The 19,251-nt window shown below is 36.2% G+C and overlaps 1 protein-coding gene and 1 pseudogene across 2 annotated transcripts in view; one reads left to right on the top strand and one right to left on the bottom strand.

Annotated features, from left to right (window-relative positions):
• Positions 1 to 19,251, top strand: part of BRWD3 (bromodomain and WD repeat domain containing 3) — a 140,016-nt gene that overhangs the window by 97,019 nt on the left and 23,746 nt on the right. For both annotated transcript variants that reach the window (XM_008978138.4, XM_003824424.5), the window contains exons 21-28: positions 1,873 to 2,022; positions 3,951 to 4,027; positions 6,620 to 6,788; positions 7,876 to 7,989; positions 11,439 to 11,546; positions 14,641 to 14,765; positions 15,512 to 15,594; positions 18,454 to 18,565. In XM_008978138.4, the coding sequence (XP_008976386.1) occupies positions 1,873 to 2,022; positions 3,951 to 4,027; positions 6,620 to 6,788; positions 7,876 to 7,989; positions 11,439 to 11,546; positions 14,641 to 14,765; positions 15,512 to 15,594; positions 18,454 to 18,565 (938 nt within the window). The remainder of the gene's footprint in view (positions 1 to 1,872; positions 2,023 to 3,950; positions 4,028 to 6,619; positions 6,789 to 7,875; positions 7,990 to 11,438; positions 11,547 to 14,640; positions 14,766 to 15,511; positions 15,595 to 18,453; positions 18,566 to 19,251) is intronic.
• LOC103787084 (proteasome subunit alpha type-1-like) lies at positions 99 to 1,769 on the bottom strand (annotated as a pseudogene).

Genomic DNA, 19,251 nt, shown 5'->3' with positions numbered 1-19,251 from the left:
GGTTAAAATATTTTGATTTCCTTCTTTCTCTGTTGTATGATGTTATGCCAGAGTCATATTGGAAAGTTAAAACACGTTATATAGGGTTAAGTAAAACCCCTCTGATGAGACTTTGTCGTTTGTGAGGCATGGAACCTCCCCTCCCATGCCCACCTCTGCAGAAGGCCTCTTAGATAGAAATTTGGGCAAGAGAAATAAAAGATCAGAGTTTAGCCCTCAATGTTAATCTAGAATGAACAAAAGTATAGATTATTAAATCCACTTATATATCTTAGCACTTTAAAAAAGTTTTCTAGATTTTTGAGCGGAACTAAATAAACACACATTATATATACACATATGACTGAAATGTCTTGCTTCATCCTATAATAATTCTGAATAATGTGGCATACGTAAATTATGAATGGGCAAATTCTTGCAACCCAGACATTTCTTTTTTTTTTTCAGGAGGTGAAACAATTTTATTTTACAGTTGGCTTTAAAATCACAAAGACACTTACTTTTTTCATATAAAAACATCAGTAGAGATACCTGTACTTTCTAGAAAGTGATTATATAGACATCTCAAAGAAAAATGTACCCCATTATACGGTTTTAGTGAGGTTGCTTAGAAAAAACTCACATCTGGACTGATTCCTAAAACATACCATTCCACCACCATTCTACTGATGATTAGTATCATCAGTATGTCTTCCAGCATTATTACATATTTGATAATACATACATAGGCTGGCTTATCACTTAATGTTCCATTGGTTCATCAGCCTTTTCTGCTGGTTTATCAGCAGGTTGAGCAGGCCTTGCCTTTCTCTGTGGCCTTTCTTCAAGACCTTCCAGGATTGGAGACACATCATCATCATCATGATAGATTGTAAACTCCAAATTATTACCAGCAATTCCAGTGGAAACATTTTTGTAGTTATGTCCTGTTCTGCAGGAATTGTCTCTCTTAAGGCATGCAGACCATGTTTAACCAGTTCATTTAAATTGTATTCCATAAATTTAGACATATGTCTCTCCAAGTAAGTACGAGCTGACTGAGAACGGGCCCCAGTGGACGTAGCTCTGTAGTCAAAATAGTCAGCAGATGACCAGGTTTGGAAAATGTGAGGCCCATATCATTATAACCAGCAGTAAGTAGCCTAACACCATATGGTCTCCAGCCATATTGTTGTGTTGATATTTGGGTCTTGCTTCCAATTAGAGATACAAGAGAAGACACAGGAAGTGGTCTATCAGATACAAATCTGGAATCGAAACACTCCTGGCACATAAAATTACATAACAGTTTACCGTCATCAGTAAGCCCTGCAATTGAGATACCAATATGATTGTCAATATGGAGAATTTTTTTCTGATGAGCTGCAAGCTCCGATGGTGCCCTTTTCAATGCAACCAATACTGCATGGGTTTTTGATTTCAGACCAACTGTGGCTGAACCTTGTTTAACAGCTTCCATTGCATATTCAGTTTGATGAATCCTGCTCCAGACAATGATATCATTGTCATACTGGTTTCTAAACGTGGTTCCAGCACAGGTCTGGTTGCAGCCTCTGGCAAAACTGAGGATCAAGAAGTTGCTGCCTAAACTATTACTCTGCGTTGTACAGAGAAGTCTGTGGGACTTTGCAACCCAGACTTTTCAGCACTGTCTTTAATTTGATCACAAGGTTTACAAAATAGGAGAGTGATCAATATTAGTGGAAAGTGGATTAAATATGTATAAATATAGTTCTATGTTGACTTTCTTTTGGGGAATTTATTCTCATCTCCTACTCACCCCTACCCCCCACCTAATTTGCTTTATATATGTTCCTTGTGTGTTTACTGAGCTTTTCCTTTTTTAAAATATATTATTCTTCTCTTTTACAGAATGATTATGAGCCTAGCTGTGGGCGTTCTTTACGCAGGACACAGCGCAAACGTCAGCATACTTACCAAACACGGTCCAACATAGAGCATAATTCACAGGCATCATGTCAAAATTCAGGTGTACAGGAAGACTCAGACAGCTCCTCAGAGGTTATATATATACTATTATTTATTTGATGTAGTTTTTTGTTTCCCAGTTTGTATCATCCATTTGGGTTTAAGGGTCACTTCTTTAATAGAAAATTATTTTAATTATATTCTTATAAGAGATTTGTTCATTAATAATACATTTAGTAGGTATATTTGGGCATATTTAATTCATTTAGATGTCTTGGATTTGTACCTCAGATGCTGTCTTGGTGAGGGTATCAAATATGCCAGCAAGAGTTTGACGTTGAGACAGTGAAAAAAAGAGTAAGAGGAAATCAGCCTATAAATGGAAAGGAGCGAAATATAAAGAGCATTAATAAGTTACACAGTTTCGGAACTGGTTGGCTATCTAATCAACATAATGTACACATGTTTTGTTATTATTGACTTCACCCCTCATAGAGATCATTGAATGTTGATTTTTCTCAGACCTACCTTTTTCATGGTAATGAATAAAGAGCATAGCTTCTTTTCATCTTGTTCTTCTGTTCTCCAGTCTTTTTGTTCTCTTAACAGCTTTCATTGTTAAATGCATAATGAAGGTTTAATCATGCATTGACAATATATGGTACTCTCATTCTTGTGCCATTCCCAATTCTTTTTTTTTTTTTTTTTGAGATGGAGTCTCACTCTGTCACCAGGCTGGAGTGCAGTGACACGTACTTGGCTCACTGCAACCTCTGCCTCCCGGGTTCAAGAGATTCTCCTGCCTTGGCCTCCCCAGGAGCTGGGATTACAGGCATGCGCCACCATGCATGGCTAATTTTTGTATTTTTAGTAGAGCCAGGGTTTCACCCTGTTGGCCAGGCTGATCTTGAACCCTTGACCTCAGGTGATCTGCCCACCTTGGCCTCCCAAAGTGCTAGGATTACAGGCATGAGCCACTGCACCTGGCCCCATTCACAGTTCTTAAACTATTATCAAAGATGTCCTACATTCATGCCCCACCCCCACCCATATGAAATCTTGATCTTAAAAGAATGATCACTATTCAGGAACTGATGCTTCCCCCACCCTTTAAAAAAAAAAAAAAAGACAAGAGTCTTGTTCTGTTGTCCAGGCTGGAGTACAGTGGCTCAATCTCAGCTGACTACAGCCTCCACCTCCCAAGTTCAAGCAATTCTCCTGTCTCATCCTCCCAAGTAGCTAGGACTACAGGTGCATGCCACCATGCCCTGCTAATTTTTGTGTTTTTAGTAGAGACAGGGTTTCACCATATTGGTCAGGCTGGTCTCGAACTCCTGACCTCAGGTGATCTGCCTGCCTTGGCCTTCCAAAGTGCTGGGATTACAGGGATGAGCCACTGCACCTGACCTGATGCTCCCTTTTAAATGTAATGTGATAACAGCATTGCAGTTGTACTTTTAAAAGAAATCCTAATCTTAGTAAATATTTATGGTTAAAATGGTTTTTTTGGTCATATTGTGCATCAAACTAATGCTAGAGTATAAGGCAGTGGGTGAGGGTATAGATAAAATAGAAAGTGAGTTATTACCTAAACTGGAGATTGTGTACACGGGTTATCTATTCTCTACTGTATGTAAAATTTTACATAAAAAAGATAATTAAAATTTTTAATGGAGAGTAATTATATTAACTCGACAGAGACATATAGGCATTTTGAAAACAATGTTTCTAATATTGTATTTAAGAGAGTTATATTTGGACTCAAGAAATCTATTGAGTCTTTGAAATCACAAAAAGATGTTTTATATCAATAAGATAATGATGCTAGAAATTTAGAAATACCTAGTAGACTTAGTCGTGAGTTACAGATATACTTAGAACAATAATTATGTGCATTTTAAGAAGAACATTTTTTGAGGGCAGAATTCAAAAAAATGCTATAAAACAGGTAGTGGTTTTTTAATTAGAAATACATTAGCTGGTAATATCCATATATCTTAATTGCTGGCTCTTTGTTGTAGGAAGATGAAACTGTTGGCACAAGTGACGCTTCGGTAGAGGATCCTGTTGTTGAATGGCAAAGTGAAAGTTCTTCCAGGTAGTTTTAATGGTTTTAATTTGGTCAAAATTATTGAACAGTTTTAATATGAAATTATGTTCTCGTAGGGAAATTGGTAAAACCAGAATTAAAATAGTGTTTTATAGTAGAAAAGGTACTGGCTGGAAGCCGAGAGACCTGATGTGATCCTGGCTCTCCCAATATCTTTCTGACGTCACTTTGGGCCTTTTAGTTTCTTCATCTATAAAATAAGATTCTTTTTAAATCCAAGATTCTACATCTTGGCAATTATATTCACCCTCTGCATAATGATGTTTCAGTCAATGATGGAGTGCATATGACTATGGTCCAATAATGAAGCTGAAAAATTCCTGTCACCTAGTGACATCATAGCCATTGTAACACTGTAGCACAAAGTGTTATTCATGTGTTTGTGAGGATGCGGGTGTAAATTAACTTGCTGAACTGTCAGTCATACAAAAGTTTAGCATATACAATTATGTACAGTACATAGTACTTAATAAACAACTATGTTACTGGTTTATTTACTATGCTATACTTTTATATTATTACGTTTTCTTCATTTCATTTTCTATTATTTTAGAGATGGTGTCTTGCTATGTTGCCCAGGCATGCCTTGAACTCCTGGGCTCAAGCAGTCGTCCCACCTCAGCCTCCTGAGTAGCAGGGTGTACAGGTGCACACCAGTTTGCTCAGTTTATGCTATACTTTTTATTGTTATTTTAGAGTGTACTTGTCCTACTTGTAATAAATTATTAACTGTAAAATAGCCTCTGTCAGGTCCTCAAAGAGATATTCCAGAAGAAGGCATTATTATCATTGGAGATAAAAGCTCCATGTGTTTTTGTCTCTGAATACCTTCCGTTGAACAGGAAAAGATGTGGAGATGGAAGACGGTGATATTGATGATCCTGACCCTCTGTAGGCTTAGGCTAATGTTTGTGTCTTAGTTTTTAAACAAAGTTTTAAAATAAAAAAAAATTTTAAACCTTAAAAATAGAAAAAACCTTATAGAGTAAGGATATAAAGAAAAAATTTGCCGAACGTGGTGGCTCACTTCTGTAATCTCAGCACTTTTGGAGGCCGAGGTGGAAGGATCACCTGAGGTCAGGAGTTCGAGACCAGCCTGGCCAACATGGTAAAACCCTGTCTCTACTAAAAATACAAAAATTACCCGGATGTGGTGGCGGAGGCCTGTAATCCCAGCTACTTGGGAGGCTGAGACAGGAGAATTTCTTGAACCCAGAAGGCAGAGATTGCAGTGAGCCGAGATTGCGCCATTGCACTCCAGCCTGTGCGACAAGAGTGAAACTCTGTCTCAAGGAAAAAAAAAATACGGCTGTACAATGTGTTTGTGTTTTAAGCTAAGTGTTATTACAAAAAAGTCAAAAAGTTAAAAAATGCTAAAAAGTATAAAGTAAAAATGTTACAGCAAGCTGATTAATTTCTTGTTGAAGAAAGAAAAATATTTTTTATAAATTTAGTGTAACCTAAGTGTAGTGTTTGTAAAGTCTTCAGTAGTGTACAGTAATGTTCTAGGTCTTCACATTCACTCACCATCACTCACTGACTCACCCACGGCAACTTTCAGTTCTATAAACTCCATTCATGTTAAGTGCCCTGTGTAGGTATACATTTTTAAAAATCTTTTACATCATATTTTTACTGTACCTTTTCTATGTGTAGATATACACTTAGCATTGTGTAGATATATACTTAGCATTGTGTTAAAATTGCTGACAGTATTCAGTACAGTCACATGCTGTACAAATTTGTAGCCTTGGAGCATTAGGTTCTACCTATATAGAATAGCTGTGTAGTAGGCTATACTGTCTAGGTTTGTGTAAGTATACTCTGTATGATATTCACACAATGACAAAATCACCTAATGATGCATTTCTCTGAAAGTATCCCCTTTGTTAACTGACTCATGACTGTATATGACTGTATATGTATTTATTTCAGTTTTAAAACAATCCCACTTCAGCATTTCCAAGAATAAGATGCTTTTTTATTTTAAAGAAGCATTTGTGATTTTGGACAGGGATTTTAATTCCTGTTACAGGAAACTAAGCATTATAATTATAATATAATCCTTGGATAAAGTATACTTCATCCAAGAAGCATTTCATTAAAATTACTTAGATAATGGTCGAAATTCTATATTGATTTTTTTTTTTTTTTTTTTTTTGAGATGGAGTCTCACTCTGTCACCCAGGCTGGAGTGCAGTGGTACACTCTCGGCTCACTGCAACCTCTGCCTCTTGGGTTCAAGTGATTCTTCCCTCTCAGCTTCCTGAGTAGCTGGGACTACAGGCGTGTGCCATCACACCCGGCTAATTTTTGTATTTTTAGTAGAGACGGGGTTTTGCCATGTTGGCCAGGCTGGTCTCGAACTCCTGATCTTGTGATCTGCACATCTTGGCCTCCCAGAGTGCTGGGATTACAGGTGTGAGCCACCGCGCCTGGATGATATTTTTTCTCTTAAGTTAGAAAAAAATCCAGCCATGTCATTTATAATGCTGTTTGCTTACAGAATGATCTTTCAATTATTAAGTAAAACTACTCCTTTTCTATACTTAGGTATCCATAATTTTGATTTATTTACAGTGACTCATCAAGTGAATATTCTGATTGGACAGCAGATGCTGGAATAAATTTACAACCCCCAAAAAGACAAACCAGACAGACAACACGTAAAATATGCAGCAGCTCTGATGAGGAAAATTTGAAGTCCCTAGAAGAAAGGCAGAAGAAACCTAAGCAGACTAGAAAGAAGGTTTGTAATTTTATAAGTTATTTTGTTTTTGTTATTTTTTGTTTTTTGCCTTTGATAACTTAAATATTTAATTGTAACATTGACTTTTCTCTAAAAATAACATTTCATCTGAGAAAGTAAGTAAAAGTAGTTTGACTTCAAAATGTAAAGAATTTTTGAAATTTTTCTGTTATCAAAGGTAGAGGCTAGAATGTTTCATTATAATTTGTTATTCAAACATATTCACAATCATTTGTTAAAATGTAGCAATGTCCTAAAATAAACTACTGTCTTAACGAAATTATTATTCTTGTCAGTTTTATCTGACAACATTATTATTCTTGTCATGTGGTATTTTGAGTCCTCATTTTTAACATTTTTAACTTGTAACATGGAAGAGTATGATAAATTGTATAGGACTCTCCCTCCATTCCACTATGTTTTTTGGTGTTTTTTTTAAAGAGATGGGGTCTTGTTATGTTGCCCAGAGTGGAGTGCAGTGGCTATTCACAGGCATGATCACAGCACACTGCAGACTCGAACTGCTAGGCTCAAGCAATACTCCCACCTCAGCCTCCTGGTTGGCTGGGACTACTGGTGTGTACCACTGTGCCTGGCTTACCTTTATGTTTTTATTTCATCCCAATGACAGTTTCTTTTCCCCACTATAGATTCATTTGAATGATTTAAAGACTTGGTGTATGTAGTTATTTTAATTTTAACTTCAAAATTGATTATAGACACATTCTGTAGTCTTTTGCTTTAGTAGACAATTATTTTCTTGATTCTCACTATTTTATTGGCAAAAAGTTATTCTTACATTTGAATTCATGTGGTAGTCAAGGGACGTATGTAAAAGTTACGGTTTTCAGGTAGTCTATAGTGTCAAGTTATTACTTGTCAGTTAAAATTTAGTAAAGTGATTTTTTATTGGCAGAAAAGTTGTATATAATAAAGCAAAATCATTCAAATTTATATACTTTAGGTTTCATTGTAACCTGAAATTTTTAATCTTCTCTACCTACTATTTTTCATACTATTGTTCATGTGTTTTATGTATTGGAGAACTGTGTTTTATACATATACTTTTCGTGTATTTATGTTTTAGAAAGGAGGACTAGTTTCTATAGCAGGTGAGCCTAATGAAGAATGGTTTGCCCCTCAGTGGATCTTGGATACTATACCCCGACGTTCCCCATTTGTCCCACAAATGGGAGATGAGGTAATTATTACCTGTTATAACCTTTTTCTGTGGAGCCTCAAGAGCACTAACTTTAATCAGTCTGAATATATTTATATTCCTAATTCCATTATAATAATATATACAGTGTCTTATCTGCTCTGCTCAATTGTATATTTCTTGTGGAAGGGGACTGAACAGTATTAATCTTTGTATCCTTTGTAGGTCCTGGCACAGTAGCTTCAGTCTATTAGATGCTCATTGAATATTGAGATAAATTAATCAGCTTGTGAAGTCATAAAAATAATTGGCTTTATTTTAATCTGAATTGCCACTTAGTAGAATTGAGTGGTATTTTGAGTCCTCATTCATGTTCCAATATTTATTTAAAAAAAAAACACGTTCAACCTGATAGAAAGTATACAAGAAGGTATTTACTCCTTTAAATGAGCAGGGGAATGTAATTTTGCAAACAGGTCTTTCTTTCTGAGTCTGTGATTGATGAGTATAGCCATATTTATTATTGGCCAGTCAAAAATTAATCAAAATTCTACCTGGTAAAAAATTTTCATTTTATTATGAAAATTATCGTAACATTGGAACATTAGAACTCTTTTTGGCTTGGATATTGTCTGATATACTAATTTTTTTTAATCGATTAAATGTTTTTACACAGTTTTTAATTTAAGAGTGTTAGTAGAAATGTAATATTGTCATTGCAGCAGCAGAAGGAGCAAAACCTTGCAAGTAGGCTCTAAACATTTTGGGAACAATAAAAGTTTTACCAAACTTTTCTGTAATTGCCTGTTATAGAGATCTTATATCAGAGTAGCTATCAAATAGCCTTACAAATAAATTATTACCTGCTGATTATCTTTAGATATTTTAAGATGTTTCTTTTGATATTTTCATATAGGTATTGGACTTCTGAGTAATGCTTGTTTGCATAGTTATGTTAATAAATATTTTCTGATGAATGCTATACTTAAAAACAGAGAACTTGTAAAATTTTATTGGCATATCTCAAATCACTATTTCTTATAGTTGTTGCCTGTTTTTATTTTCTGGAGGCAGAAGAGGAGTAATGTTTAATTATCTTAGAAAACTTTATAGAACAATATAAGGATCTATACACTCTAAGACCTAATGAGACTCCTGTCTAAGGACCATTTTTCTCCATTCTTTGGTGGAATTCCTTTTCCTCTATGTTGTTAAACTTACTACATCCTTATATGCTTCAAGACTAATGTGTATGAGGTGAAGACAGTTCTTCAGGTAATGAGGAAGATGTATGTAAACCAGACAGTGAATATGTAGAGAATGTTTTTAAATAAATTATAAAGGCAAACATACACTTTTTATATAATTGATTTCTTAATGGCAACATTACTTTTTACTTCATCTTAATATTAAGCCTTCATTGTCTTGCCTAGATATCCCTACATACAGATCATTGCTTCTTAAAATTATCATTTTTCAAGGTCTAATTCAAATACTAACTTTTCCAGGATGTTATCCTTGTTTTTCATTGGCCAGTCCCTCTGTGCTCATGGCTTTTCTACCTAAATTATTTTTCTCTTCTGATATATAATATATTCTACCTTGCATTATAGTTATATATCTACATGAGTTTCCATATCCTAGAGGAAATGGTTTTATGCCTTATCACAGCATCTAGTGCCTACACATAGATGTTCAATGATCAGTATTTGTGGAATTCAGGAATGAATATATAATAAAGGATATCTTAATGACGTGTATTATTGGTTTTTAACCCTTACAATTATTTTATTTACTAATTTTAAACCTTTTTTATTTTCTGCTCAAATTTTTAGCTATTAGAAATTCTGACCTAGTATTGATTGGTAGAGTATGTTAATGTATTTTAGAAATCTCATAATATGGTATTTTTTGTTACTTTCTTCTATTTACTTATCTCTATCACTACTTTTTTTTTTTTTTTTGACGAGTCTCGCTCTGTTGCCCAGGCTAGAGTGCAGTGGGGCTATCTCGGCTCACTGCAACCTCTACCTCCTGGGTTCAAAGCGATCCTCCTGCCTCAGTCTCTGGAGTAGCTGGGATTACAGGCGTGCACCACCACGCCCGGTGAATTTTTGTATTTTTAGTAGAGACGGGGTTTCACCATGTTGGCCAGGCTGGTCTCGAACTCCTGACCTCAGGTGATCCACCAATCTCGGCATCCCAAAGTACTAGGATTACAGGTGTGAGCCACTGTGCCTAGCCTCTATCACTGCTTTTAAACTTGAGGAAAAGAAACTTTTTGTAATAAATATAGAAAATGATAGTAAATGGTGACTTAAAGAGCTGAAGAATTAAGTAATTGAATTCATTTTCCTTCCATAATATGCCAGTTCTGACATGAACTCTTGTAACAGGCAACTTTTAATTTGTCTTGAAATTACTCCATTTAGTAAACTGTGATTTATACTGTTTATATGAAATGTGTAGACTGAATATTAGAATTTTGATAGTTAGAGTGTCAGTTATAATTTGAAGTATAGTACAGTTGTCCTTCGGTATCCACACAGAATTGGCTCTAGGACCCCTTGCAAATAACAGAATCTGCAAGGACATTATATAAAAGGCATAGTATTTGCATATAACCTATGTACATCCTCCTATATACTTTAAATTATCTCTATATTACTTATGATACCTAATACAATGTAAATGCTATATTAATTGTTGTTATATGATATTGGTTTTTTATCTGTATTTTTATTTATTTATTTATTTATTTATTTTTTGACCGGGAGTTTTGCTCTTATTGCCCAGGCTGGAGTGCAATGTTGCGATCTCGGCTCACTGCAACCTCCGCTTCCCGGGTTCAAGTGATTCTCCTGCGTCAGCCTCCCTAGTAGCTGGGATTACAGGCATGTGTCACCATGCCCAGCTAATTTTTGTATTTTTATTAGAGATGGGGTTTTGCCACATTGGTCAGGCTGGTCTCAAACTCCTGACCTCAGGTGATCCACCTGCCTCAACCTCCCAAAGTGCTGGGATTAAAGGCGTGAGCCACCATGCCCGGCCTAATTGTATTGTTTTATATATATATATATATATATATATATATATATATATATATATATATATATATATTTCAAATATTTTCAATCTGCAGTTGATTGGATTTGTTGATGCAGAAGCTGTGGATATTGAAGGGCACATATACTTTAAAATATGACCAGTTTTGTGTACATTTTCCATGAATCTGCTTCTTCAGCACACTTATGAAGCTGATTGAAGGGAAAGGACTGTGTTTACTGTGTTTATATGATGTGGTACTGAGCACAGGGCTACATAGGCATGAATACTGAATTAACATCATTTGAAACCTTTATTGTATAAAGTCTTTCAATATTATAATTATTTCTTTCTGCAAACAGAAGAGGATGTTTGTAGGAATGTATATTGGACATACAGAGTTATATAGGATGCTGCTGTTTAATACCTTATGTTTTCTGTTTTAGCTTATCTATTTTAGGCAAGGACATGAAGCTTATGTTCGGGCTGTAAGGAAATCGAAAATATACAGTGTTAATTTACAAAAACAGCCATGGAACAAAATGGATCTCAGGGTAAGTTTGCCAAATTCATAAGCTATGCGATGGAAGTAGCTTTGGAATTAAATTGCTTACCCATGGTTTTTTTCCTCAGTTTTATGCATATTTCACTGTTGATTGTGTATCCAAGATAAGACGATGATCTATACTCTTGTAGAACTGAATATTATGGATCACATTTTATACGTTTCTCAAAATTTGTATGCTATTTTCTATTGTCTAGTCTATACTAGTCCATAATTAGAGCAAAGCAGGAGTTCCCCTTTGTGGATATTTTCCCTAATCAGCAACTTTTTACCTTCTGGAGCCTCCATAAGCTGAGTGTGTAGACTATAAACACTCTCAAGGTTCTGACAGCTTTGGTATATTTTAAATATGATAAATCACAAGAAGCCCAGAAACTTTTGGTGTTTTGTAAAATAGCTGTTTTGATATATTACCCTTGTAGCTACATGTATAATACCCATGTGGCTCCATATTTTATGGAGAATGATTTTGTCAATAAATATTTCATTCATTTGTACCTATATATGTGTATATATATATGCACACATGCACATACAGACAGACATAGGTATACATACACCACCATTTCTACCTAGATTTATGTGTGTTTCATTTTGGTTTTCTGAATAAGAGACTAAAGGGCCATTTTATGATAGTTTTCCAGGTAAATGAAGAGTTGTGTGATGATTCTTGACAGGAAGGATATAAGAGAGAATATGTATATTTATTTATTTATTTTTTATTTATTTTGCAACGGAGTCTCGCTCTGTTGCCCAGGCTGGAGTGCAGTGGCCCTATCTCGGCTCACTGCAACCTCTGCCTCCTGGGTTCAAGCGATTCTTCTGCCTCAGCCTCCTGAGTAGCTGGGATCGCAGGTACACACCACCATGCCTAGCTAATTTTTCGTATTTTTATTGGAGACAGGATTTTGCCACATTGACCAGGCTAGTCTCGAAGTCCTGACCTCAGGGTGATCCACCCGCCTCGGCCTCCCAAAGTGCTGGGATACAGGCATGAGCCACCGTGCCCAGCTGAGAATATGTATATTTATTAAGATAAAGATTTGATTTAGATGTTTGTAAAACTTTTTATTAATGTCATCAGGTGCTAAAGTAGCTTATCAAGTGAGCTTTACATAATTATCTTCTGGAAGATAGGGACAGCTCCCATCTATTCTTCATCAAGTAAAAGTTGAATCTTTTTTAGAATCAGAGGATTCAATAAAACATGTGATTTCTTACTCTTTTTTTTTTTTTTTTTTTAAGACAGAGTCTCGCTCTGTCACCCAGGCTGGAGTGCAGTAGAGCGATCTCGGCTCACTGCAACCTCCGCCTCCCAGGTTCAAGAAATTCTCCTGCCTCAGCCTCTCGAGTAACTGGGATTACACGCACCCACCACCACGCCTGGCTAATTTTTGCCTTTTTAGTAGAGATGGGGTTTCACCATGTTGGCCAGGCTGGTCTCGAACTCCTGACCTCAGGTGATCCACCCGACTTGGCCTCCAAAAGTGCTGGGATTACAGGAATGAGCTACCTCACCTGGCCAAGTTCTTACTTTTTATCCTAACCTTGTTGTCCTAGGAAATTGTAGGAGCAGCTTATATGTGGTAAAAGAGCTTGGGCTTTGGAATAAGACCTGGATTTCAATTCTAGCTTTGCTATATGCTAATATATAACTTTAAGCAGGACCCTATACCTATGAAGATCAGTTTTGCCATCTGTTAAATGTGATTAATAATCAGTAAATGTGTATGATTGTTGTAAGATCATATCCAGAATCTATAAGGAACTTCAATCAACAAGCAAAAAAACAAACAATCTCATTTAAAAATGGCAAAGGACATGAACAGACACTTCTTAAAAGAAAATGTATAAGCGGCCAACAAACATATGAAAAAATGCTAAAACATCACTAATCATTAGGGAAATGCAAATCAAAGCCACAAGATACCATCTCACACCAGTCAGAATGGGTATTATTAAAAAGTCAAAACAAACAGATGCTTGTGAGGTTGTGGAGAAAGGAGAATGCTTATATACTACTGGTGGGAATGTGAATTAGTTCAGCCACTGCGGAAAGCAATCTGGAGATTTCTCAGGAGACTTAAAGTAGAACTACCCAAATTCCATTACTGGGTATATACCCAAAGGAATATAAATTGTTCTACCATGAAGACACCTGCACACGCATGTTCGTCACATCACTATTCACAATAGCAAAGACATGGAATCAATCTAGATGCCCATCAGTGGTGGACTGGATAAAGAAAATGTACATATACATCATGGAATACTGTGTACCTATAAAAATTGAGGTCATGGCCTTTACAACAGCATAGATGGAGCTGGAGGCCATTATCGTAAGTAAAACAGCTGAAAAACAGAAAGTCAAATACCACACGCCCTCACTTACAAATGGGTACTAAACAGTTGGTACAATTGGACATGTAGATGGAAATGATAGACATTGGGGACTCCAAAGGAAGGGAGATTAGGAGGGGGATAGGGGTTAAAAACTTAGCTATTTGGTACAGTGGTTACTATTTGGAGGATGGGTACACTAGAAACTCAAACCCCACCATTATGCAATATATCTCTGTAACAAACCTGCACGTGTACCCCATGAATCTGAAGTAAAACAAAAACAACAAAAAAGATAATGTTGTAGACATTAAAATATATAAGTCTTCACCCCAAACATGTACACGTACATATATACCTGGATGCTTACATACTGTATTTTTGCTAGGGGAGTGATTTTTAACCAGAGCATCATACTGCACTAGGGAGTTTTTCCAAAATAGATATATTACCGAGCTATACCCCAAACAGAATTTGATTCTATAGGTGTAGGATTTCAGATCATTAAATTTGAAGCATTTCCCCAAGTGATGTGGCTGCTCATCCTTGGTTTAGAGCCTTGCACTAAACTACAACCTGCTATTAGGAGTTAAGAGCCATGTCTTATTACCTTTAACACTTAGTGTAGTGCCTGGCATTTAGAGAATTTTCAGATAATAAATTGTTCAAGTAATAATGAAATATTATACAAATGTTAAGTAATTATATTGAAAGTAATAATTTATTGGTATTCTCATGAATAGGAGCAAGAGTTTGTTAAGATTGTAGGAATCAAATATGAGGTTGGCCCACCCACACTGTGCTGCTTGAAGCTTGCATTTCTGGACCCAATTTCAGGCAAAATGACTGGAGAATCTTTTTCCATTAAGTGAGTAGTTATCTCTGAGTCTCTGTTTGAGTGTGTGTATTTTAATACCTATTGTATATTTTACAGAGTACAGTGCTCAATGGGAGAGAAAACACTATAGCATTCTTTACTACAGGGTTTAGAATTATAAAGACCAGAGTTTAATTCCTAGTTTATTTCTCCGTTTTATTTATATTTGTGTGTGTGTGTGTGTGTGTGTGTGTGTGTGTATTTATGTTATGGATAGTTACATAGATAGGTTCATAAGCAAGTTACTTAACCTCTCTGAATTTATGTCTTCATTTGTAAAATGGAAATGCTAATCTCTTCCTAAAGATTGTTGTGAGGAATCAAAGACAAACCTTTATAATTCCCTAATTGAATTTTTGAAACATGGTGGTTGCTTTTATTTCTGTTAATAATAATAGGAATAATAAGTCAGAGGCTCTTTATGTGAAGTTGAGTTTAAAACGTAAGGAGATTAAAGAACATTAATTCATACTCCTTAATATAAAATACCTCATATTATACAATACAGGTTTATAAACCTGTATTGGCATCTTTATATTTTTAAAGTAATATGGCAGTAGGCAGGGCACTCCCAAACAGGTCAGAGAAGGTGATGTTTAAGTAAAGGCATTTCTAGGGACTGTGAGGTTTGCAAACTTTTCTTAATGGGTCTACAATAAACATATATCCTTGGACATTTAGTAACATATATTGTTACATCTCTATATTGATTCATATGTGCTTTATTTTCTGTATAGGTATCATGACATGCCAGATGTCATTGACTTCCTTGTGCTACATCAGTTTTATAATGAAGCCAAAGAAAGGAACTGGCAGATTGGTAAATATAGAATTGTTGTTTAATAACTATTAAGCTTATGTACAGTAAGTAACTTTTTAACTGTGATTTAACAGAAAGAAAGTAGCTTATCATTTAGCTGAAAAAAGCTACCAGAGAAACTAGAAAACTTAAGTTAAAATTTCCTTTTAGTTATTTCTTATGCACATTGTGTGTGGCATATAATCTCTAAACCTTCTGCAAATACCTACTCTATTAGTATACAAACAGGAATATAAAGAAAATTCTCAAATGTCTGTTGCCCTAAAATAGAGCACTTTACACTTAGGTTCTAAAACACATGATTACTGATTGTGATTTGTTTCCTTTTTTCCTTCCTCCATCCTTGTTTCCCTCCCTGTCACCTTCCCACCCTCTTTTGCTCTTTTACCCTTCTTTCTTTTCTTTTTTGATTATAAAAAGCAGTATAGCAATAATGTAAAGGAAAATATTTTATAATTTAAATAAATTTGCTTATAGCTCTATTGTATAACAATACAATACAGAACATAAGGATTTTTAAACTATCGACTTTTTTGCACACTTAATTACTTAGGCCTGAATTTTAAAAATCTAATTGTAGCCATATGTATTAGTTCATTTTCACACTGCTATAAAGATACTACCTGAGACTGGGTAATTTATAAAGAAAAAATCATTTAATTGATTTCACAGTTCCACATGGCTCGGGAGGCCTTAGGACATTTACAATCATGGCAGAAGGCAAAAGGGAAGCAAGACCTTCTTCATATGGCTGCAGGAGACAGAGAGTTAGAAGGGGAAGTGCCACACCTTTAAACCATCAGATCTTGTGAAAACTCACCATGACGAGAACAACATGTGGCAAACTGCCCCCATAGTCCAATCAACTCCCACCAGGTCCCTCCCTGGATGTGAAGGGATTAGACTTCAAGATGAGATTATGGCGGGGACACAGAGCCTAGCCATATCATTCAGCCCCTGGCACCTCCCAAATCTCATGTTCTCATTTCAAAACCAATCAACAGTCCCCCAAAGTCTTAACTCATTCCAGCATTAACTCAAAAGTCCATGTCCAAAGTATCATCTGAGACAAGGCAAGTCACTTCTGCCTATGAACCTGTAAAATCACAAGCAAATTCGTTACTTGCTAGATACAGTGGGGGTACAGGTATTGGATAAATACTCCCATTCCAAATGGGAGAAATTGGCCAAAACGAAGGGACTGAAGGCTCCATGCAAGTCTAAAATCCAGCGGGGCAGTCAAATTTTAAAGCCCCCAAATGATCTCCTTTGACTCCATGTCTCATATCCAGGTCACGCTGATGCAAGAGGTGAGTTCCCATGCTCTTGGGCAGCTCCATCCCTGTGGCTTTGCAGGGTATATCCCCTTTCCCAGCTGCTTTCACAGGCTGGCGTTGAGTGTCCACAGCTTTTCCAGGTGCACGGCGCATGTTGTCGGTGGATCTGCCATTCTGGGGTCTGGAGGACGGTGACTCTCTTCTCACAACTCTACTAGGCAGTGCCCCAGTGGGGGCTCTGTATGGGGGCTCCAACCCCAAATTTCCCTTCTGCACTGCCCTAGCAGAGATTCTCCATGAGGGCTCTGCCCCGGCAGCAGACTTTTGCCTGGATATCCAGGCATTTCCATACATCCTCTGAAATCTAGGTAGAGGTTCCCAAACCTCAATTCTTGACTTCTATGCATCTGTAGGCCCAACACCACATGGAAGCCATCAAGGTTTGGGGCTTACACCCTTTGAAACAACAGCCTGAGCAGTACCTTGGCCCCTTTTAGTCATGGGTGGAGCTGGAGCAGCTGGCAAACAGAACACCAAGTTCCAAGTGTGCACAGAGCAGGGAGGCAGCCCCAAGAAACCATTTTTTCCTTCTAGGCCCTGGGTCTTGTGATGGGAGGGGCTGCCTTGAAGAGCTCTGACATGCCCTGGAAGACATTTTCCCCCATTTTCTTGGTGACTAACATTTGGCTCCTAGTTACTTATGCAAATTTCTGCAGCTGGCTTGAATTTCTCCTCAGAAAATGGGTTTTTCTTTTTTATCCTATCAGTTATCAGGCTGCAAAAGTTCTGAACTTTAATGCTCTGCTTCACTTTTAAAGATAAGTTCCATTTCCAGACCACATCTTTGTGAATACATAAAACTGAATGCTCTTAATAGCAGCCAAGTCACCCCTTGAATCCTTTGCTGCTTAGAAATGTCTTCTGCCAGATACCCTAAATCATCTCTCTCAAGTTCAAGTTTCCACAGATCTTAGGGCATGGGCAAAATGCTGCCAGTGTCTTTATTACAGCATAACATGAGTGACCTTTACCCTAGTTCCCAATAAGTTCCTGATCTCTATCTGAGACCACCTCAGCCTAGACTTCATTGTTCATATGACTATTAGCATTTTGGTCAAAACCATTAAACAAGTCTCTAGGAAGTTCCAGACTTTCCTACATCTTCCTTGATTTACAGCCTGCCTTGAAGATCTGTAATATAAATACTAGTATGAAGAGATTTTTAAAGAAAGCTAAAAGCAAGATAGAAGAATCAACTGCATTTATGTACATATGTAATACAATAAGAAGTGTGCCTAATGATGATGCTAAGTAATTGAAAAAAGTTAAATTATGCTTGGTAGTATTTATTTAAGATGTGGTCATATGTAATTTATTTCAGAAAGATTTCTACCACTTGGAAATCAAAATACATAAAGAGGTTAAAATGTAAAATAATCACTTATCTTGAAAACCTAGATGGAAGCTTCTTATAATGCTAGATACAGTGTTACTTCTGTTGTCAACAAAAAGTAGTAATTTAGAGTGGGAACAGAGCTAATATTCTCAAGAGCATCCTTTTAAGAATTTTAAAACATTATAGGTGATAGATTCCGCAGTATAATAGATGACGCCTGGTGGTTTGGGACTGTGGAGAGTCAGCAGCCTTTTCAACCAGAGTATCCTGATAGTTCTTTCCAGTGTTACAGTGTTCAGTAAGTATGTTTATGATCTTTTATGCCTAATATGACATTGTAGTAGTATGTGGACTTTTAATAGCCTCCATCAGGAGTAATGCCCTTTTATCTGACTTATCTAGTCTCACAATACCTGTACCTGTAAAGAAGAAATTTGATGGTAAAATGCTCAGTTCTTCCCTTGTTTTAGTCAAAGCAAAGTTCTTTGTTTTCTTTGACTAAAACAAAGGAATAACTAAACACTTTATTGCTACCTCTTTTGTTGTCTGCATTTTCTATTAACTATTTCTACTTTAGACAAGAATTGCAACTATTTTTTAATGGGAAATATGGAAACTAATTTACTACTTAAAGTAATTGTTATTGCTGGAATATAGCCATGAATATTAGTACTTAGTCTTTTGTTTAGTCGTATGAATTCTAGGCAGAGGTGGTTGCATCATGTTTGGAAGTACTATTTGTTTGCAACATTTACTTTAATTATTCTTGAAAATCCAGAGTTGTAAGATTGCTAATGAATGAATCCTCTCAAGAATGTTATATGAAATGTTTATTCTCTGAGGACTGACTTTTAGTCTCCATATTGACAAAAAGTAGGCTTTCTGCCCTCTAAGTTTCATAGCGATGGACCATGTTTTCTCTATTAGAAGTTTATTGTTATCTGTATGTAACCGGAGTTGTACTTTCAAGACAACTGTATTGCC

This window comes from Pan paniscus, chromosome X (genome assembly GCF_029289425.2).
Source record: "Pan paniscus chromosome X, NHGRI_mPanPan1-v2.0_pri, whole genome shotgun sequence".
Classification (NCBI taxonomy): Eukaryota; Metazoa; Chordata; class Mammalia; order Primates; family Hominidae; genus Pan; species Pan paniscus.
This window is presented reverse-complemented; position numbering and strand designations above follow the sequence as displayed.